The sequence below is a fragment of the Bactrocera neohumeralis genome, chromosome 6 (genome assembly GCF_024586455.1).
Source record: "Bactrocera neohumeralis isolate Rockhampton chromosome 6, APGP_CSIRO_Bneo_wtdbg2-racon-allhic-juicebox.fasta_v2, whole genome shotgun sequence".
Taxonomy (NCBI): Eukaryota; Metazoa; Arthropoda; class Insecta; order Diptera; family Tephritidae; genus Bactrocera; species Bactrocera neohumeralis.
In genome coordinates, this window is record NC_065923.1 from 14,734,331 (window position 1) to 14,756,730 (window position 22,400).

General features: G+C 35.1%; 1 protein-coding gene across 2 annotated transcripts; it reads right to left on the reverse strand.

Moving 5' to 3' along the window:
* Positions 1-449: 449 nt before the first annotated feature.
* Positions 450-21,208, reverse strand: LOC126762184 (fatty acyl-CoA reductase wat). 2 transcript variants are annotated; one of them, XM_050478740.1, is made up of 11 exons: positions 21,082-21,201; positions 17,318-17,922; positions 17,119-17,247; positions 15,379-15,498; positions 14,862-14,960; positions 14,209-14,365; positions 9,403-9,592; positions 6,215-6,358; positions 3,847-3,966; positions 1,227-1,487; positions 450-780 (listed from the first exon to the last, which is right to left on the reverse strand). In XM_050478740.1, the coding sequence occupies exons 1-11, from the start codon at positions 21,104-21,106 to the stop codon at positions 669-671; spliced, it is 1,962 nt and encodes a 653-aa protein (XP_050334697.1). In that variant the 5' UTR covers positions 21,107-21,201; the 3' UTR covers positions 450-668. The 2 variants fall into 2 exon arrangements, with proteins under 2 accessions (XP_050334697.1, XP_050334698.1); XM_050478741.1 differs by lacking the exons at positions 1,227-1,487; positions 3,847-3,966 and having other exon boundaries at positions 21,082-21,208.
* Between the last annotated feature and the right edge of the window lie 1,192 nt (positions 21,209-22,400).

A 22,400-nucleotide genomic window follows, 5' to 3' on the forward strand; every position in this document is an offset into this window, starting at 1 on the left:
CTCCCACCACGAATCATACACCGAATTTGGGCTTCTTTATATGGCCACTATAGACCTTGTTCCGTCCATTGCACTTCTTGGGCCTTTACTCTTACGAGCACATCAACCAGCTGGTCAGCGGCACCTTCAAAATTAATAGACAAAAAATTCCGTTTGCTATGGTCGTCATCAGAAGGAGGTCTCTCGTCCGAAACTGTTGCCCATTTTTTATTGGAGGCACTTTTTACGTGGCAAGTCCCAAGCCCAGACCATAAGCCTGGGAAGGCGTGTTTCGCCTTCTCACTTTAGCTCGCCTTCAAACGGCGGCTTTTTGGCTACCCAGAGAATACTTTGTTTAAGACCGGAATTCGTAGACCATATGTAAAAGAATGGTTTCTGGTCACTCCCAACTGAATGGCGATCAATTTGTAGGTGTCTCTTTAGATTACTCCAGAAATAAAACTCTCAACTTCAATTCCATTTTAAAAACTTCTTATTTATTTCATTGGTCTCACACATAACCGCACATTCATCTGCTTATGATCTACTGAAGAAATTAATGCTTGTTGACTACAAAACTTTCACTTCGCTCATATTACTCAAAGTATAAAATGAAATTGAAATTAATATCTCAGCTCGTGCTTTCTTATAATTTAAGTGAAAGTACATTCTACTCAGCATCTCGCCAGTTAAAATGCAATTTTCGGTATAATCTTAAAAATTTTGAAGTACATCTTCAAAAGGCATGCAATTAGGGCAAGTCCGAACGTAGTTTTGAGTAGCTGATGCAAGATTTGTAGCCTATGAAAGGAGAAATAAGAGTAATAAGTACAAATGAGATTATTTTCAAGTACTTTCCTGCTTAAACTAAGTAAGTGTGGTATTTATGCAAGTTTAATCAGCGAATGCTTCAAATTTTTTTCATGAAGCTACTCCTCAACAAACTATAAAATCTGTTCATAAATACCAGTAATTCAAAAAATATTACTCAAATTTAAAATAAAATACCACAATAATATTTATTGCATTGCCACATCTTGCTTTACTTCGGATCAAAAGCCAATGTGAGTAGGAATGCTCATAAAGTAATTAAAAACTACTTAAGATAAAGAAAAATAAAATCTCTTTCTCACACAAACAAAACCGCAGTTCATTACTATCATACATTTTTATATGCTTACACACTCATGCACACAAACACACCTACACTAAAAGGAGCAAAATTATGGTCAGAGTGCTGGTCGTACCTGCGATAAAATGCACGCCGCTTCTGCAATTTATTATCATTATCCTTGAAGAAATAGCGCCGTATACCACTTAGATATGAGCGAAAATATTCCCTCCAATTAATCGTGGCCATATTGAATTGCAATAAATTCCTTTCTTGTGTCTTGCAAAGCATCGCATCCAATTCATCAATATTATTGTGGGCGAAACGCCAGTCTTTCAGACCAAACCAAGACATCATATAAATGACACGCGAGATTTTACGATAAGCTTTTATATAGCTGAGTAATAGCGCACACAGCGGTAGCAGTAAATAATCGCGCGGAGACAATAGAATGTGAAGTAGTTGAGTTGTAATGTTTGAAAGTAATTACGATGCTTATAGATATGAAATATGTGATTATGTGTGGTATATGTACATATTTATGAAATTTTAAGTGGTTGTGAGGGAAACGATTTTTATGTGTTGCGCTTACAAATATGAATGATCTTTCTGATTTATTTGTCTGGACATAAATATATACTTATACTTATTCTTATACTTATACTTATACTTATACTTATACTTATACTTATACTTATACTTATACTTATACTTATACTTATACTTATACTTATACTTATACTTATACTTATACTTATACTTATACTTATACTTATATACTTATACTTATACTTATACTTATACTTATACTTATACTTATACTTATACTTATACTTATACTTATACTTATACTTATACTTATACTTATACTTATACTTATACTTATACTTATACTTATACTTATACTTATACTTATACTTATACTTATACTTATACTTATACTTATACTTATATTTATACTTATACTTATACTTATACTTATACTTATACTTATATTTATTCTTGTACTTATACTTATACTTATGCAAAGATTTCGAAATAGGTTTTACTTAAATATAACACTTCAATTTAAGATAAATCAGGTTACCTAGAATACGAGTCTGAGGAAAAAACTGTGTGGTCAACAAGCTCTCATACCCATTTCTTCTTAAATAATAGAAAAAGGTATCAGTCTTCCTGACCATTGCAGTGCCGTTCACACAGAAGTGACGAGCGACCAGTTAAAGAATGTCTCGACTTTATTTACTTCATAATTATAGGGGTTTAGATAACTGGCCATATCGGAAGTTTAGGAAACTGTACTTGTAAGACTGAAAAGCTCGCTGGACCAGGTACTTCCGTCTCACAAGCTGAAGAATGGAAACGGGTAGGAGCTCCACCGTCTTTTCTCTGTTCACTACTGGATAGTTGGGTCTCTGGCGAGATATTATGCATTCGCCAGGTTCTTCTGGACAGGGAAACTCGTACGAGGCAAAATTCGAATCTCAATAGTTATATGAGCGCACTTGGGGTTCATCGCGTACGATTGAAATTTTTTCTATCTGCCATTTGCATAAGTTACTTGAAAAAGCATGAATAGAATCAGCTCAAGATTTCTGTCACATCTTCAGTCATCTAAGCAAAATAACGGAAATAGTTGGAGCTTTTTCGAAAGTTCATATCTAAATACCGGAGTTCTTGCCTAGCTTGTGACTCAATACTGAAGAATATGTGTGATCTGCTGCCATCTTAGGCAATCAATCGCCTATAGCTAAGCAGATGTTCACTGATAACTATCGCATTACTTTAAGAGTTATGACAGATTACCTTCATTGAGACTTTAATATAGAGACTTATAAGTAAATAAATAGGCATTTCTGTTTCTTAATCCATGACCCTCATTAAATGTTAATGTATATGAGTTTGTTACAGGCTTGCCACACTAGTGTTTGAACAAAACTTCTTGCCATCAACCAACACCCAAAAGAATATTATGAAAGCGTGTACATTACTCTGCACCAATCAAGGTATTCCTCAGGCAACAAATGATGTATGAGTTAGCAGCTAGATCTCTACTGTTCTCTATAAAGAGTCGATTACGGAATAAGGGGTATATGAACCCTGTGGACTAGACTTAACTTGAAAACTAAACTTCGAATGATTATTTAGCATTACTTGTTTGTTATCGGCATATCAAAAATATTTTCTACATTTTATACAAGAAAGAAGTTGAGAATATCATGATTTTTTTGATTCCTCAGTTGAGAACCCTTCAGTGGATTAGATAATATTATCTGGAAATTATCAGATATGTTATCTGGTAATTATCTGGTAACTATTTGGGAATTATCCGATAATATTATCTGGTAATATTTCAACTTAACTACTCTGCCTTACAAATGACATAATGAAATTTGATATTCTCGTCCTTAATGTATGAAATTTGGTATGCAAATTAATCCGCTCTTTGTCTATTAAGTTAATGCTTCATAGATTTATGAACTTAACCATCAACTTATAAATACATATATACATGCAATAAGACGTCTACATAATAAGCAATACTAACCATTATCAAAAATAGCTAAATCGGAAAATATTATATTCACATTTGCTACCACAAAATGAGTAAATATTTGAAAACAGATGAAGAAGTATAATAAATATAAACCCAAATTTTACGCAAACATAAAAACAAATAAATAAAAGTAAATGCAAACACATTAGAAACAACAGGCCTCAGACCACACTTCCACACACACCGGCTTCATACTTACATGCGCTTTCGTCCCGTTACCAAGGCAATGAAATCTAAAATATAAGCCGGTATATTGTGTAGGAAAAATGCAACGGCATAATGTAGTGGCTTTGATGGAATTATAACGTAAGAGAAACACCTGTGACAACAATAAAATTTGAACAAAGCCAAATGTACGGCCATTGCACGTAGTGACCATATGGATGCCAGTTGAACGGTTCGAATGCGGTCAAGTCAATTTAAATGGCCGAAATACCCGCACAATCGTTGTAAACACAAGTGCATACACACACACACACGCGCACACAGCCACATATATATAATTTTGGCGTGGTCGCATAGGTAAGTGCATAGAAGATAGATGGCAATGCGGTGTGTGGGTTAAATGTTGCTCATACGCCATGGCCACCGCATAAAAGTGGTATTTGTTGAATTGTTTTTGTTTTTGTTTTTGTTTTTGTTTTTGTTTTTGTTTTTGTTTTTGTTTTTGTTTTTGTTTTTGTTTTTGTTTTTGTTTTAGTTTTAGTATTTGTATTTGTAATGTGTCGTTGTTTCGGCATTGTTTTTGAGTCATTTTTGCGATTTTCGTTGTGTTTTTTCACCGACAGCAGCATTGCAGATAAAATGCATATACCGTTATTTAGGTTATTTTTAGCAGCAGTTAAACAAAGCCATAAATGCAGCAGCGTCCAAACGGGAATGCATGAAAAATATTTGAGGTATTAAAATTGTATTAAATATGGGCTTTTGTTTAAGAGTGTTAGGAATGAAATGCATAAATAAGTGTTTGTAAAAAATTGTTTTGGATTTCAACGCTGAATTGTAAGGTCTGCATCTATATATACATATATGAGTGTGTGACTAAAAGTTTGTGCTTGAATATATGAATAGTATTGGTATTAACTAAATATGACCTAAGCTAAGTGCAGTGATATTTTTAAGAACTGTGAAATTTACATTTATTTTAAAAAATCAGTGTATATTATTTACTGCTCCTCAAGTCAAAACTGTTCATAATGGGTTCGGAACTGAACATATTTTATTTTGTGGATATTTTTTTAGTAGAATAATCTTCTTCTTCTTCTTAATTGGCGTAGAATAATCTCTTACAGGTTATCACACCCTTCAAAAATGCATTTCTTACAGCATAAAATGGCATAAAAACTTTTTTATGGAAATTTTTACCGGTCATTTTATAAGGCAGCTATATGGTATAGTGATACGATCTGAACAATATATTCGGAGATAATAGTGATACTTCCGAAAACAATTCTTGTTAAATATCATAAAGATTTATTGTCCAATAAAAAATTTTTCCACACAAAAACATGATTTCGATGGGTCAGTTTGTATGGCAGCTATATGCTATGATGGCTCGATCTGAATAATATATACGGAGTTAATAGAGATACTTTGGAAAATTTTCTGCGCAAAGTTTCATGAAGATGTGTTGTCAAATAAAAAAATTTTCCATACAAGAACTTGTTTCCAACGGTCAGTTTGTATGGCAGCTATATGCTATAGTAGTTCGATTTTTGCGATTCCTAACACTGAGCTTCAAAGAGAAAAGCGCACACGCAAAATTTCAGATCGATATCGTATATTTATTGACAGATTCTTAGGAAAAATTCGCAACATAACCGAATATAATCATAAACTTACAAATATTAATTTTTAAAAATTTTCAAAATTTCTAAAAATTTAATTCTTCAAAAATTTTATTTTTGTATGTAAAAAAAGAAAACAAATGTGTATTTTTATTTGTTAAAAGTAAGAATTTTTCAATTTTTTCTCGAATAATTTGTAATTTTTTGTTATTAACATTATGAATAAATATTTCAAAAATTTAATATTATTCTCAAGTGTAGATTTCATATACTATTATCATCCCGTAATTATATAGCAATTTTATTTCTGAAATTTTAGCACAAAAACATAATTTGCACTAAAGCATCTCGCCAGCATTAAATATCAACACTTTTCCCCCCAGCTAAACGAAACGTAGAAAAACAAAAATGCTTTATTCCAACCAGAAATCTTCACACCACTATTAGAGTTCTCAGCAGAAAAATATCAGCGCCATTTGTCCTGCCGGCTTACATACTTGCAGTTGACTTGGCAGACAGCTCACAATGGACAGTGAAAAAGAAACTGTTGTTAAGCGCTACCACTAATACAGAGATGGCCAACATGTCACTGCTCAAACAAGAAATGCACCGCCAATGCACAAGTAATACTACTTACACACACATACATGCACATACACATATATAACTGTATTTACAACTACAAACTATGCATACACTTTGTTTCTGTTTTTGTTTTTGTTTTTGTTCTTTTACTGCTTTTGGGTTCGTGTGCTTCTTATTGTGTGCAATCAAACTCACCACAATGCCTTGTCAAATGGCTCGTGAAATCCCTCACGCGACATGCGCATATATTGGCCCCATGTTAAATTGTTCCGATCGAAAATGTAATTGTAGACAGGTAATTCCTCCTTGGATTGTGTATCACTTTTGCGCAATAAAAATCTGTCCGAGCAACGAGAAGATAGAGTAAATAGTGAAGTAAAGTAGAGAAATGTTGCAAAGGTTAAACACTGACAATGGCGTTGCGAAATTACTCGAGGGTAAATGTCCAATTGTCGTAAGTAAATGTGTGCATATGTTAAGGTTAGTGTATTGGTGTGTGTGTGGACCAACTTGGCAGTTGTAGCAATAAATTTCACTAACTGATAGCAGACGTTGCAGCTTAATTTGTTGCATGTTACATGCTGTAAGCGCGCACAAGACAATTTGTTTGTGTTCATATGTATGCATGAAGATGTGTTCGTAAGCAACTGGTATCCAAGCTTATTTTGTGCATATGGTATAGTATAGTGTATATGGTATATGAACTCAGCAATAGCATCCTACTACTGAGCTGAATTCGTGTGAAGCAGACGGTGCGACTTTATGGTATTTAACTTAAAAACCTAAAACAGAAAAAATACTGAATTTTCAGTGATTACTGGAAGATTAGCCGAGTTTATATCAGATTAAAAGATCTTATTAGAAAGTGATTTTCGGAAATTGAGCCAAAATGAGCCTCATATGTTGTAAGTAGAACTAGATTTTGAGACATATTTTCGAAGTTTAACCTTTTTGGAAGAGAAGTACAGAGGAAAATCATCACATATCGCTCTCAAACGCCAGAGCGCGGTATATTCTGATACAGTCTCATAAGACATGTTCGATTCGCAACACGGTACGTTGTTTTTCAAAAGAAATAAGAGAACATTTTTGAATAGCAGAAATTTACTACAAAGGCATGAACTTACGGATTTATAGTTATTTTTTTCTTTGAGTTTTAAAATCCTTTCATAATAAAAAAATTTGCCGAAAAATAATCAAATTTTAACCGTTAAAGACAGCTCCCTTAGCCTAACTAGCTTCGAGAGCATAAGTTCTTATGGCTGTATTTTCGAAACTATTACTCGGATCAACTTGGAAATTAAGGAAAATATTCTAGAGGTGTTGTAGAATTTAATAAGTCAATAAAAAAAATTATTTTTTAAAACTCCTCAACACATGTAACCACTTAATACCCCTTCAACGGTTAAGTTTACAAAAACATAGAGGAAAACATTTTGTAAACCATTAAATTTCCCACAAAATCCATGAATCAAGATATTTTTTCAAGAAGTTGTGAACGAGATTATAATTTTTTCTAGCTAATAATAAAAAAAATTGTAAGGCGGACGACCTTCACATTACAATTAAAAGCTCATACTTGGATAGACTTTCTTAGAGGTGTCTACGTACCTATTTTTCAGAGTACCATGCGAACCTTTTTTTTTTTAACCCTCCGTAATATCTATAATACATATATTTGTGTAATTGTTTGCTATTCTATCTTTAATTATCTTAGCGAGTTGTTTGTTCGATTCGCCGGTTTTTCAAAATTATACTTACTATCGAAACTGGATAAAGGGCAGTTTGAAGATACCTTATTGGAGACTTATTTCAAGCTTAAATATATAGTATGATATAAAACAAGACAAAAATGATTCGAAACAAAGGGACATTATGCATAAACTTCTCTCTTTTATGTGGGAATTTAAACGATCTCTGATCTCTCTTCTAAAATTAGTAAGTAGTCCAGTCTTAGCTGAAATAAAATACTACATAGTGAATATCCGACATCGCTGCTTCTGAGACTTTTCAAGTTATGCATTATTATTAGGATTAGTTGATATCAGATATATATGTATATAACCGTTGTCTACGCCAATAAAAAAGAAGTTGATGTCGAGATCACAATACCATTATTAATTAAAAAACTATTAGTTATTCTGCTCTTCGTAAAAAATGGAGGAGGGTGCCAAAAGAGTTTGGTTTTTACCTCTGCCGATGATTCGCGCTCTCTATCTATCTCTTCATCGCTCGCTCTCTTTAAAAAGTGAAATCTTAGAAGCTGTCTCTTCATGATTTTTTTGATAATGAAATTACTAGCTTGGGAATATTTAAGACATAAATCGGCTGCAGCTGTCAACTTTTGGGTTCTCCTGTGTATTTTCAGTCGCACAATTGTCTCTTCATATTTCTTGAGATGTTTCTTGTGTCTTAAACTTCCACTTAGAAAATGCTGTTTGAATTTAGTGGCGAAGAAGTTTAAAAACTTTTGCTCAGTATAGAAATCTGGAGCGTTCAGAGCATATTTTTAATATTACAAATGAACATTTTAATTATGAAGGCTTGTTGAATATCTTACTATACAGAACTTTATGTCTTATGATGCCAATAATAAATTATTTGTTAAGAGAGTAGATTGAAAACCGCTTTGAGCGCAATACCCTTCTTTAGACACCCCTTCTTCTATTATATCTATTAAAACACCCTTAAGATTTTCCATTGGAAGTTTTTGTTTTGTACCATAGCTCGCTTTTAAGATTTCTCTGATTTAAATGCAAAATAACATTTTTTTATTGAACCCACCAAACATAAGGCGACTTTCAAAATTAAACCAAATAAAAGCAAACTCTCTGTAAAAGCAACGCTTTCTACTATGGAAGTAAAGCCGTCTTTCTAATACAAAAGTAAAGCCGTCTCTGTTTCGTCTACGTTTACCCAAAAGATTACACTTTAATAAACTAATGAATACAAATGAGTCTCAAATGTGTGCATGTAAGCCACGTTGCGCTCACACTATTATTTACAGTTAATGCAACGGAAAATGCCCACTAGTTCACAAACACTTTTGACTAAAACTTCTTATCAGTTTTTGCAGAGTTTTTGTTATTTAACTACATCGTATCTTCATTTCACTCGTTGGTCTTTTTCTGCTATTTTTTCTTATTTTCTTACAAAACTTCGACACAGGCAATCAAGAATCTGAAGCCAATTTGTTGGCACACACACACACATGCACATACACATACAGCAGCTTACGAATGTAAAATATACATATATGCAAACGTGTGTGGGTGTGTATATGTATGTGGCATACTACTACCCACAATCCACTATTTGCTCTTCAACTCGCAAGCACCGAACTCTTTAGCAGAAACTTGGCTCTTCGCGCCCACTCCACTCACCTTCTGGCTATGTCCCATGCACTGGCAATCATTGCATTGACACAGTAATCTGCCGGCACCATATTGGCCTTGCAGTTAGCCCGACCGTAGATGCAGCGCACTAGACCGCGCGCCGACCAAGTGCACAAACCTGATGGCCCATACAAATTATCAGTCCAGCCGGGAAATGGATCCTTGTAGGTTGACATAACTGAAAATAAATGAGAATTAATGTGTTGCTAAGAGTTTGCAAATACTTGTATGTATCACACATATGTATGTATGTATGTATGTATGTATGTATGTATGTATGTATGTGTGTGCGTGTATGTGTTCAAAATTAAAGTGATATTTATATATGGAGTCCATGCAAGCATTGCAAGGGTGCTCCATTTGTTCATAACAGAAGTTGTTGTGAGCTTATTTTGGCTTCCCAGTTTTTTAAGCTCTTGAATATTACATGTTTCTTAAGAGTCTGAGAAATCAATTTATCTTGAACTACTGATGAGTGTTATTTTTGGCTTTGAGTCCTGAGCAGTGTTCTAACATGTAATTTTTCAAATTTCTTGTAAGTACCAAGCTTAGAAAAGTTTTGTTGATTCTTTGTTGGAAAAGGGAGGCACAGGTACGACAGAACTCAGGCGGCCGCACTTAGGCCTTCATTAGGTTTATTGTGCTCTCGGGTGGTAACCAAATTCAGCCTTATCCTGCAACTCAGTGGATTTGGTCAATCTCTGCATGGATCTCGGCGTCGAGTCTGGCTCCAGTAGCCTAAATCATGAACCGGATAGCAGTAAGCATTGCATATGTACTGGCCAGATGTCGAGGATAACCTCCTGAGCCTTTGTTGATGTAACTTTCACCTGTTCCAGGGGTCCAACCGGTTTTTTTTTCGAAAAGCGATCCACCATATCACCGCACCATATGTTAGCAAGGGGCGAATGATACTTCTATGTTTGAAGCCCTATACTCAATGTAATCTCTATTTTTATCTTGGATAATCCAGAGATATTTCACAGAGTTAGTATTCTACTACTTAGAGAGGAGACGAGGAATGTGAAAATTTTGTACTTCTTGTGGAAAGACTACAAAAGTTTAGTAGTTACAAAAAAATATGGTAATATAGAAAAGACCTAAACTGGCGCCAGCATTTATACACATTCATGTACAATTATACATATATAGTGAGTGATTATGAGTCTTGCACCAAAATTTTGAGCAATGATGCCAAATACTTCGAACAGCCTTATTCAAAAATAAAAAATCATGGATGTTGCCTGCTTTTTGAAGAATACTGAGATCAGTGGCGATACGTAATACAAAAAACTGATATAGTAGTAAATTGTTCAACAGTTGCCTTCCAAAATAAGAGTTCTAGAAGTATACGACTGTAATCATGGAAGATAAGTAAATAATACTCTACTCACTTTTACTTTTAATATATGTCTTGAACTGACCCTAGTGTTTTAACTTTTATAAAATACACTCAACATTTGAAGCGTACACCCTAATGCAAACATATATGCGAGTTCATACATATTTGTCTCCGTTTTCTAAAAAAGTTTCAGCTAACAACAAGAGTGTAGTAAACAATAGCGATAGTCAAAACCAGACTTTGCCAGCTCAAGCACAGTTCAGTTGATCGTTTATTTTTTCTCCGTAGTCCACAGCTTTGCTCTCTCCTTTCCACTCTCTACTTTTTTGCTATTCAAATATTTTCTTGCTTTATCTATTGATATTCTTTGTCATTTAGTAGTATAAAATAGTTTAACAACGCTCTGGGGAAGCAACTTGTGGCAATGTGAGGCGGGCTGCAGCAGCAAAATGGCGGTCATTGCACGCTCTCGGCTGCACCGCTTGCCCTCTGCTCCGTTATTTAAGCATCAGTGATTTTTGTTACTACAAATGCACACATTTATAAACTGCATTTTGCACCTCTGCCGCCTTCACTTAGCTTCCTCGGTACTCAAAATTTGGCGCTTTATTCGTCTGTTTGGAATGTTGCAACTTTGAATATGTTTATCTCTGTTTATGTTTGAGGAAGTTTGTTGTGCATTACCTTGTCGATTTGGTGTGTAGCTACAACTATTTACAGATAAAGCCAAACTCTGTCCTTATTGCGGCAAATATCCGTGTACTCAAGCTACTGTGCTTGCCTTTTGTGCAGTTTTGCATTTGCGCATTTGTGCACTTTGCGATTTCGTATCTCTAACAAATGTGTCCTCTGGGACATTTTTGTCATTGAAGTGTAAATGCAAGAGCTTTTTCGAGAAGATTTTAGGTTCGTATGTTTATTAAGTGCAACAAAGAATTTGTTGTGATCACAGTCAGGAGGGCTAAATATTAAATATTTTCTTTAAAATTTGTGCCACAGTTTAAAAACTATAACAGATGTTCAAATTTTTATCAATTCTATATCCTAGAGCTCTACTGTTATTCTGTTCTATGCAACATATTCATCATATTGTTTTCGTATTGATGGCTAAAAAGCATACAAAAGCGACAAGTTTTTAGAAAGACGACTGTATCAAGAAGAGATCTTTCAAAGTTTGCTGGAATACAAAGGGCAGTCTATGCTTCTACATCAACTGCTCATAGACGTTTCATACCGCAAGTAGCATGTTCTCTGCTATGCCATAATAATTAAGAAGGTTGTAGGTGGTTGGAACAGGAAGAGTCAAAGGCATAGCTATATGTTGAACCAGTTCAAAGCATTCTATAACCTCCATGTTGTATTTCAATGGATATTTTCAGGTGAGAATACCTTTTAGATATGAATTGAATTAATTTTTAGTAGTGGAGAGAGATACTGCTCAATCTACCACAAACCGACGGGGCCAAAATGTGGCATTACTAGCCTTTTCGCCGCCAAAGCGTAGTCAACAAATGCATGAAGGCTTTAAACTCACTGGCGGTTCAACTCTAGTTATCAGTAATTTGAGTCCCCGGTCACAAAAGTATTTTCGGCAACAAAAAAGCAGACGAGTGGACAACTTAGCAACTAATCTAGACGAATGCGAGGCAGAAATAATAACATGCCCACTAGGAACGATCCAGATGGAACTCAGTGCATAATTTGAACAAATAGCTCAGAACAGATCAAAATCCATGACCAAATACAAGACAGCGAAGCAGATATAGCCAAAATATGATAACACAAGAACTGGGGACTTATTAAATCTTATTATTTATTGGCGTAGACACCGCTTATGCGGTTATAGCCGAGTTAACAACAGCGTCCCAATCTTTCTTCTTTTTCGCTGTTTGACACTAATTGAAGATGCCAAGTGTAGCCAGGTCATTCTCCACCTGGTCTTCCCAACGAAGTCGAGCTCTTCCTCTTCCTCTGCTTCTCCCGACGAGTACTGCGCCGAATTCTTTTAGAACTGAAGCGTTTCCATACACTCTGAATACATGACCTAGCCAGCATAGCCGACTCATCAGATGTTGTCAACGTCCAAACCTCTGCACCATATAGCAGGACGAGAATGATGAGTGACTTGTAGAATTTAGTCATTGTTCGTCGAGAGAGGACTTTACTTCTCAATTGCCTACCCAGTCCGAAGTAGCACTTGTTGGCAAGAGTTATTCTTCGTTGGATTTCGAGGCTGACGTTGTTCTTGGTGTTAATGCTGGTTTCAAGACAGACGAAATTATCTACGAATTCGAAGTTATGACTGCCAACAGCGACGTGAGAGTCACTGTTTCTTCGATGACAAGAGATATTTCGGCTTGCTCTCGTTCACTATCCGACCCATTTGCTTCGCTGCTTTGTCCCACCTTGAGAAAGTAGAACTAACGACACGGTTATTACCGATGTCATCGGCATAAGCCAGTAATTGTGTACTCATGTAAGAGATTCTGCAGCTCGAATTGTTTTGGAGGATGAAACCATGTGTTAAAGTTCACGAAAGTGAGGAAAGTTCTCTGAGCACCATACACTTGGGAGTGGACAGAAACGATTCTTTTACATATTCTTCTGTCTTAGACCAAGTATCCTTTGGGTAGCGAAGCTAAAGTGAAAACCCTCCCCTGGGCTCCTGGCTAGGTTTGGGACCCGACAGGTAAAAAAAACACCCTTAAATGAAAAGAACAAAATAGCCTCAAAGACTTAGTTGAAGGAAAGAAATATACTACATCTTATATATTTGAGCCACAGGGTCCTAATACCTTTTTACGACATACCTATATACTCTCAATATCTCTGTTGCCATTTGACCAAATTCGGCCGCGACTGACAAACAAATATTATTTTAATACTCGTATAAACTGGATTCAAAATATGCTGCTGAGCCAATACAAGCGTGCCAACTTTTAATCCGAAATTTTTATCCAATTTAAAAAAGAAATGTATGCCAATCTAAGAAAATTTCTTTTTAACTATTCGGCTTGCGCGTGCAGATTAAAAAGATCAGTCCGGGTCAAATTTGATCAGATGGTTCAACAATAGCATCTAGGAGCATATCACCAAAGACGCAATTGGGTTTACGACATCAGAAGATACCAGGTTGAATTTTGAACAAGAACAAGACTTAAACGACTATGGAACAACTATCCCTTCTTATCAATGAAGTATACTCAAATAGGATGTTTGGAGGCAGGACTAGATTAACTTTTTCGGTACCAAAATAAAGTAGTTAAGAAAGTACGGCCACAAATGGATGATTCACAATTTATGACACAAAACGAAAATTGGCTGAATAAATAATGAAGAGCATAAAGTCTAACAAACGGAAGCGTACTAATTTTAATAAGTGTCGGTTTAAATATCACCGTATTTTATACAAATTTCCAGCCCTTTTAGAATGGCTATGCCATTAAACTCACCGATGGGTGGACGAAAAATACCCGCAGGCATATAAAAAGCTCGATGATTAACTAAATTCTCAGCGCATTTTTTGGTCATAGTGTATGTGTTGGGCATGTCACCGATCAGGCAATGACGAAATTTTTCCAGCGTCTCATCGTCGAAGATGCGAAAGATCTATAGAAGATATTTCATAGAATAAAATTAAAATATTTTCAACTGCAGTAATATTTTTAAATAAAATAATATGTAATATTCTTTTAAGTGTAAGTAAGCTCGAAATTAAATCATTAATATATTTTTGTGCCATAGATATTAAAAAAAAGAGTTAATACTTAGTTGTGCCCGCGAAATTAATCATAAATATCATTTAATGAAGTACGTGAATAGTGTTACAAAATAAAGTTATGAAATGTTAGAATACAACTGTATTCCTTCATACAAAACTACAAATCTCTGTTATACCAATAACACTTGAAATATTTCAATTAAAATTAGTCACGTGTCGCATACTTTTTCATCATGTTTTTTCGAATTCAAGTGTTTTGCAGAATTTGTGATGAAAAGTGATTCGATTTACACAAATTCAATTAAAATTATTCAATTCCCCAATTTATTGAATTTTTATTCGTTTTCTATTTTTATTAATAGTTTACATTCCCATGACAATTACCTGCATGATTTTTTCATAGCCAATATCATTTTCATACACACGCTCCTTGATGTATTTCCGATTGCAATTGCAGTAGAGCGTTGAAATGTGCACAAGTGACTGAAAATAGAAAAAGTATTTAACAAATTTATGTATGTATGTAACTACTTTAAAATATTAGAGATTATTTTCGAGGTATTCTTTACAAAAAAATCATTTACATATAATAAAAATTGTTGTAAAAAGAGGAAGACTGTGTTTTGATTTTAATCGCTTCCATAGTGTGAGTTTATTGTATTGTATTGTATTATTGTACTATTTTGAGAACCTATACATATGTATAGATTCGATCAATTATAGAAGTACTAAATTATGTTAATTTTCAAAACAGAACTGACATCTTCCTAGAATAACAATCAGCCGGCGTCAGCTGTTGTTTGTATGTCTTAGAATCGAAGCACTTTCTAGAATTGCGACTGTAATTTTAATTGAGTGGAGCAAACTTAAATTGTAACGAAACCCAGGTTCAACTACTCACCTTTAGTTTCTTCATTTCCATGGATAAATCGAGTATCTTTTTTGTTCCCAAAACATTGATGTCAATTGCATCGCTGAGCTTCTCATTGAACTTTACCGAAGCGACAACGTTGAAAATGATCTGAAATGAAGTAGAAGATAAGAGTAAAAAGTACTAGAAAATGATAAAATACCGTTACAATTTTTTTTTCAAGAAGACCTAGTCTTAAGAAAATATTTTTTTTTAAATTTCCAATATTTCCTTTTTCTGAAGAGTCTTAATCGTTAATACGAAAGAATCACAAGGAAGGAAGGTCCAAGTTCGTATGCAACGTTTCATACTTTGGCAATTTTAAAAATCAATGTTGGGTAGTGGAACTATTTGGTGGCATTGACAGAGCTGTATGCTGAACAAGGAAGAAGGAACTAAGTTCAAGTTTTGAATTTCATTGCAATGGCTCAGATATTGGCGAAGCGCTCAGATCAGTCATAAAAGCTGAGATTCCCACATCTGGCTTATGAGAAAAGTAAGAGTCAAATTTTATTGCTGTATCTCAATTCTCGCTTAATTTATATATTTTAAATCGAAAGGATCAGATAAAAAATATAATTGTGTTTTATGAGTTGTAGAGATGGTTTTATTCGCCCATTTTCAAACCATAACCTGAAGGTATCAGGAAAATGTCTATGCCCATTTGGTTACAAACCAGGTGTAACCAATGAAATTATATTGGCGACCACGAAAAGCTGTACTGATATATAAGGTTTGCCATTTGTTTTTAAAACTGGATTATCCTACATGTCGGGACTGCTTTTCAGATAGGAAATAATGCTTTGCGATCGTTGGGATGTCAGCAGTAACGCGCCGAATATGCTCTTCCACGGTGTCAATCATCTAATGCCTATCTACGTCTACCGACTTCACTAAACTCTATGAAAAATAGTCCAGCAGCGTTAAGCCGCACGATCTTGGAGACCACGATGCGAAATAATGGGTTCATCAAAAGTAGTCTTCAATAAATTGATTGTTTTGTTAGCTGTATAGTATGTAGCGTCGTTATGCTGGAAGAAAAAGTCATTCTCATCAAATTCATCCAATTTCGGCACGACAAAGTCATTAATCGTGTCTTTATAGCTTTGTACAAATATTGTAATATTATGGCCGTTTTTTTTGCAAAGAAAAGACCTATTCATCGAACGTTTGACGAGCTTGATAGTCGTTTGGCTTCAATTCTTACACGAGTTGGATTTTATGAGCCCACAAATCAAGAACCTTCCGTAAAATCTCCTATAAAGTAAATAGGCATACCCTTAGTTATTGTGAGCGATAGCGAGTGGACTCATTGGGATCTTCTTCATTATTCTGTTTCATTTACGTTGAGTTGAAACTTTTACACTCAAACTACAGTTCCGGGAGAATCGTTTTGAGTCAAGTAACGTCAATCGCTACTTGAATTAAAGGCTATTCCGGAAATTGACTTTAACAACTGTTTCGAGGATTTAAAACAAAAGTGTACACAAATGTATTGGGTCCAAGGAGGATTACTTTGAGTAGTACGACATAAATTTTGAAGTTTAATTTTTAAAATTATGAACAAAGTCTTACTACTTTTTGCTCATAGTAGTATAATTTTGCCTATAGCTCTACTACCTCACATCTACCACATATAAACTTCGAATAGTTGTTGTTTTCAAAAACAAATATTCGAATTGCGAAACGATAATTTTATAACAGTATCAACTCAGTAGTAAAAATCCTTACCTCAACCTCATCACATAAAATTTCCCTGTCCTCCGCTGCAATGCCCAAATCAATGGCACTGTAGTCAACACGTACTGCATGCACCTTCCGAAAAAGCTCCGGCTGTTCCGTACGTATGGTGTCAAAAATCTGCAAAGTAATACATTTTACTAAATAACCTTCACCAAACAGAAATTTGTTTATATCTTGTTGCAACTACCGATTCTTTGAAGAAGTTCTCCAGTCGCTCCTCCACGCACATATTGTCCTTGCAACGGATTAGCATATAAATTCGGCGCAACTCGAAAGCGCGCAACAACTTCTGTGTGAGCACCTTGCCAACGAAGCCGGTGCCGCCGGTGATAAGAACGGTGGCGTTTTGATAAAAGTCACTAATTGGTGTTGGTGTTGGTGTTGCAGTGGCGCTGGCCTCTGCGGTTGTTGCTATTGCTGTTGCTGCCGCTTCACTTGGCGTTGTTGCGCTTAATGTAGCTAATGATTCACTGCAATGTGGTGTTGTGTTGTTGTTGTGTGTGTGGCAAATGTTTGTGATTGTTGTCGGTTTTATCGCTCCTGCGCTTTTATTAGACTCACATGATGTGGCTGCAACGCTGCTCTCCAAATTGTTTTCGGTTTCTTTGTGTGGGTGTGCAGTTTTATTGGCGGTTTGCTCAGCGCTATTGATGATCGCTATTGCTGTTGTTTTTGTATTGAATGCACTATTAGCAACACAACCGTTGCTGTTATTCTCATCGGTAACAAAGCCATTGAGCGAGTCGGTTAATGAGGTTGCTGAATTGATGTGGGTTTTCGAGTCGGGTATTTCTAAAATAAGAAAAGGTAATAAATGGTTATTCAATAAAAATATATTAAAAGAAATATCATGTTTTTAAATCCACCTATTTTTTTTATTTTAATTTGCAAGTATTGTTAGACAGTCTAAGTTGTTATGAGCAAAAGTATATTTATGCATATACGCAAGTATGCAGCCATTTCGGTCTCAATGAGCTTGATACTATGCTAAGCCTTTACATCTCGATATCACGATTCAATTGTTATTTTCAAACCATTCGGTGCCCGCAATGAACCTAAATATTTATCTCTTTTATGCTTTTTGCAGAGAAATATTCAAGTTTTGTATCTAATGCATTGAGAGAGTTCGATGTTTGGCTTGTGATATAACTGGGCACTTACACAGGAACTCTAGAACGGTTTCCATACTCCCTTCGACTTTGCAGCTGCGGCAAGTGTTGTTACATAGTATTTTTAACGAGTGTTCTTTAAATGCCCAACACTTCATTATGGTGGCTATGGTGTAAGCTGTCCATTCTTTGGACCTTCGTAGTAATTCATAATTTTTTGTCTAGACATATTTTATTAATATTTGTAATCTTGCATTTTGTTATCGATTTAAATCTATTCTGAGCTATGTATTTGTTCAAATTGCGTATTTAGCTCCCTCTTTATCGTTCCTAGCGGGTATGATATTGTCTCCGTCGCATACTCGCCTAGAGAGGCTCTTGACTAGACCGAGCCGGCTTCTTTTTTGTTGCCGAAAATATTCCTATGACTCGAAACCCAAACTATAGATAAGTGAAGATGGCCTAAAAGTGAGCTTAAAGCCTCTCTACATTTATTGATCACGATGGAATCTTTGGCGACCTCCCTTAGTTATTCAGTCGAATTTTACCGGCCTTTTCTATGCCTGGTACTTCCACTTGGATGATGCTAGCTGAGTTTGATTGACGGAAAGATAGGAAGATGCCAACATCCCCGGAATGCCTACATCATTTCTTCTCCCTTACTAAAACTCTTCTCCATTCACGTCTACCAAAAATCTCCTTAATTCTTAGATGAGAAAATGTTGCTTCCTGTATGAGAACGCCTACGGCCAGTTGATGCAGAAACATATTAATCGCCCCGGTAACCCCTGTATTGCATTAAATATGCTGGCGTTTCACTAATTTCACGATAAAAGTCTTGGGTGTATGTGAAACTTGCAAAGACCTAGTGTTTTACTAAAGCAAAAGTCCATCACTTCTTTCCAGCTGCTGTTTTCCAAATAGTTTTCAACCGAGAATAGTTGTCCTGTGTCTGGTGAGGAGTTCCGAGAGTTTTTCGGCAATCGCTCACTTCTTTTTCATGAGTTGTTTTCGGAGGCGTTGCTTATTAAAGGTTTTGCCGGGTCTGAGGATCCAATAAAAGCACGCCCTTCTGCTTCGCACCAAATAGACGTTTGCGTTTTGGTTATTTGGCCGTGCCGTTGATTTGCCTGGTTGGCCAAGTTTCAATTATGATTTTTTTTGCATTTAAGATTGATGTAATGAAACCAGTTTTCATCATCAGTCACAACCTGATGCAAACATTACTTTTTTCGAGAGTTCAAAAGCATTTCTGACTTGGAAAAGCGCCTTTCAACGTCTCCCGTATGTCACCCGATTTCTTAGCTTTTACATGCTTTGAAATGGGAGCTTAGTGGCTACCGAATAACTATTTTGAGAGCTTTTCTTGTGCTTGGAAATATAGTTTATCACGCACTGATGTCTTTGACTAATACAAGGTTACCACAATATACATATAAGTATAAGTGCCCATCTTCGAATCTTAAGAAAATTTCGTATATAATCGGCAAATACACCAATTTAGCGATTCTTTAACTTTTCGATCCCATTTTTGTTGTACGTACTCATACATCCTTTCCGTTCGATGCCAGTTGGTAAGACTGTCCTTAATTATTATGCCAAACATGAACGCGTTCTATCAACTAATTTGTGTACAGCGGCTGCTTAAGTAGGTACACCTCAGAAGTGGGTTGCGAGTTTTGCAATGGATAAAAATATCGAAGAAAGAACTTGTTTCAAACTTTTTATTTCTGACCAAAATTCGGGTGCCAAATCGTTGCGAATGTTAAAAACAGCATACGGCTTGAAAATCTTCAGACAAGTATTAGAGAGATAGCAAGCGAGTTCGAAATCTCTCTCGAGTCCATTCCAATGATTTTGGTGGATATTTGGGATATGAAACGCGTTCTTGTTCGACTCGTCGCGATAAAGCTGATTTTTTTTTCAAAAAGAGTACCGTAAACAGATCTCTTTGAATATGCTTAATCGCGACAAATTCCGATCACACATGGAGAGAAAATAAACGCGCCAAATCCGCTCAAAAATCAAGATGATGCTCATTGTTTTTTCCGAAATTCTTGGTTTGATGCATCATGAATTTGTTCTGAAGGGGCGGACGGTCAGAAAGAAGTTCCATTTGACCATATTGAGGCGTTTGCGTGAGAACATTCGTCGAAAACGGCCGGAATTGTGAAAGAACAATTCATGGATCTTACACGATTATAATGCACAATCGCATCGAGCCACGATTGTGACCGAATTTGGCTCTGTGTGCTTTTTTTTTCTTGTTTCCCAATCTGAAATGACCGCTCCGTGGAACGCGTTTTCAATCGATCGAAGAGATAAAACAAAATTCGCTGAAGGAATTGAAGGCCATACCAAAAAGTAAGACGAGGACTTGTTGCCATAAATGAATTATATTTTTGGAGGGAATTACTTTGAAGGCGTCAAAATAAATATTGATGATTTATCAAATATTTGGCATTTTATTGAAAATTTCCGGGCGGCCTCTTTGGTCACAATGTCGTTAAAATATCAAGTGAACTAACAGTTGTGGAAAATATATCAGTGAATATTGCAGGTTAAGTTTAAAATATGAATTAATTCAAATAGCAATTATTTTCATGGAGTCGGTCGAAAGTTTACGGTCTAGCTTTAGCCTCTCAAAGCAAATATTATACTTCATTTCATGATAAAATTATTCATAATTAGTTCCCTTCTCAAATAAATAATTAAAAAATGTGTAGATATTCATATTATTATTATATTTATATTGCCATGAAAGCCTCAGCTCAAAGTCCATTGCAGTTTTAATATATTCTTTTATAACTGTTTAATTTTATTTTAGTTTCTGCATATATACCTTTAACATTATTTACACTATACATTATCCTTCAAACACTTTAAAGCAACGATTTTCAAACACTTTTTTGTGAAGTTTAAATTTAATACAACCACCGTGTAGTATGACCGTTTTATAACTAAATTTAATTTTTTTCTCATAACCGAGTTCAAGTGGCGGCAATTGCCACACATTTAACTTTTCATTCGACCGCTGAAATCAATAACTGGCAATGGATGTCTTTTTAAAATTTTCCCACCATTACAAAAGTTACTCGTATTTATTTTAAGTTTTCCTACCAACCCTCAATACCACCATATATCTACCACATATTGATGCGCTCGTATATATGTATTATTACCCGTCCATATATACATGACAATAATGTTGTGTGTGTGTGGTTTGTAATTATGTAGGTGAATGGTTAAATGAAAGTGATATCCTTCTGACTGATGAACGTGATGTCGAACAGGCATACTTAATTACACCAAACCATATGTACATATATGTATGTGTGTATGGATTACAATGCGGCCACCACCGCGGTACTACATACAAAATTAGTACTCACTCATTGATAAGAGTATATTTGATACTATAGTAATTATCTAGTCAGTTATTAACGGCGACTACGGTTCAATGAGACTCTCAAATGAAATGAAAAAATCGAATTTCGGGAATTATGGACATATTTTCCTATGTACATACATTTTTTTAAGATTGAGTGATTTTTGAACCAATTGCCCTTTCAGTTTTCTTAGGTCCAAACGATGACAATAAAATCTCTGACTGTTAATCGCTGATTCTCAAGTAAGCTGTTTTTCGAAAAAATTTAGTGATTTTGTAACCAATCGTGCTTTCACTTTTTTAGGCCTAAATCATCTTTCCAAATGGTTTTCACTGATCAATCCGATATTCCAATGATGCAGGTAAAATCTCTGACTGTTAATCGTCGATTCTCAAGCACCAATTCCTTTATTTTATGGACTTCTTAACAATCAGATGGTGGCCTTTCCAGCGAAATGTAAATTAAAAAGTCTTACTATTATTTGCCCACAGTAGTACCTACTTATAGTGTATCCATACTTTTTTGAAGAACAGTTAAATTTTTGAAGAAAAAAATTTAATATTTTTCGAGTTTCTGGCGATATCCGACGGTGACAAAACAAAACGTTAACCACAATTGCAGTGATACCAGCGTTCTCGATTAATGAAACCTTAAGAATTTACCTATTATTGGAAAAAAATTTAAAATTGGCAAAATGGCATAATTTTTAAATAAAAATTTATTGTTCACAAAATTTTTTGTCATTTTTAGCCTGCCAAAATTCGGTTTTTGG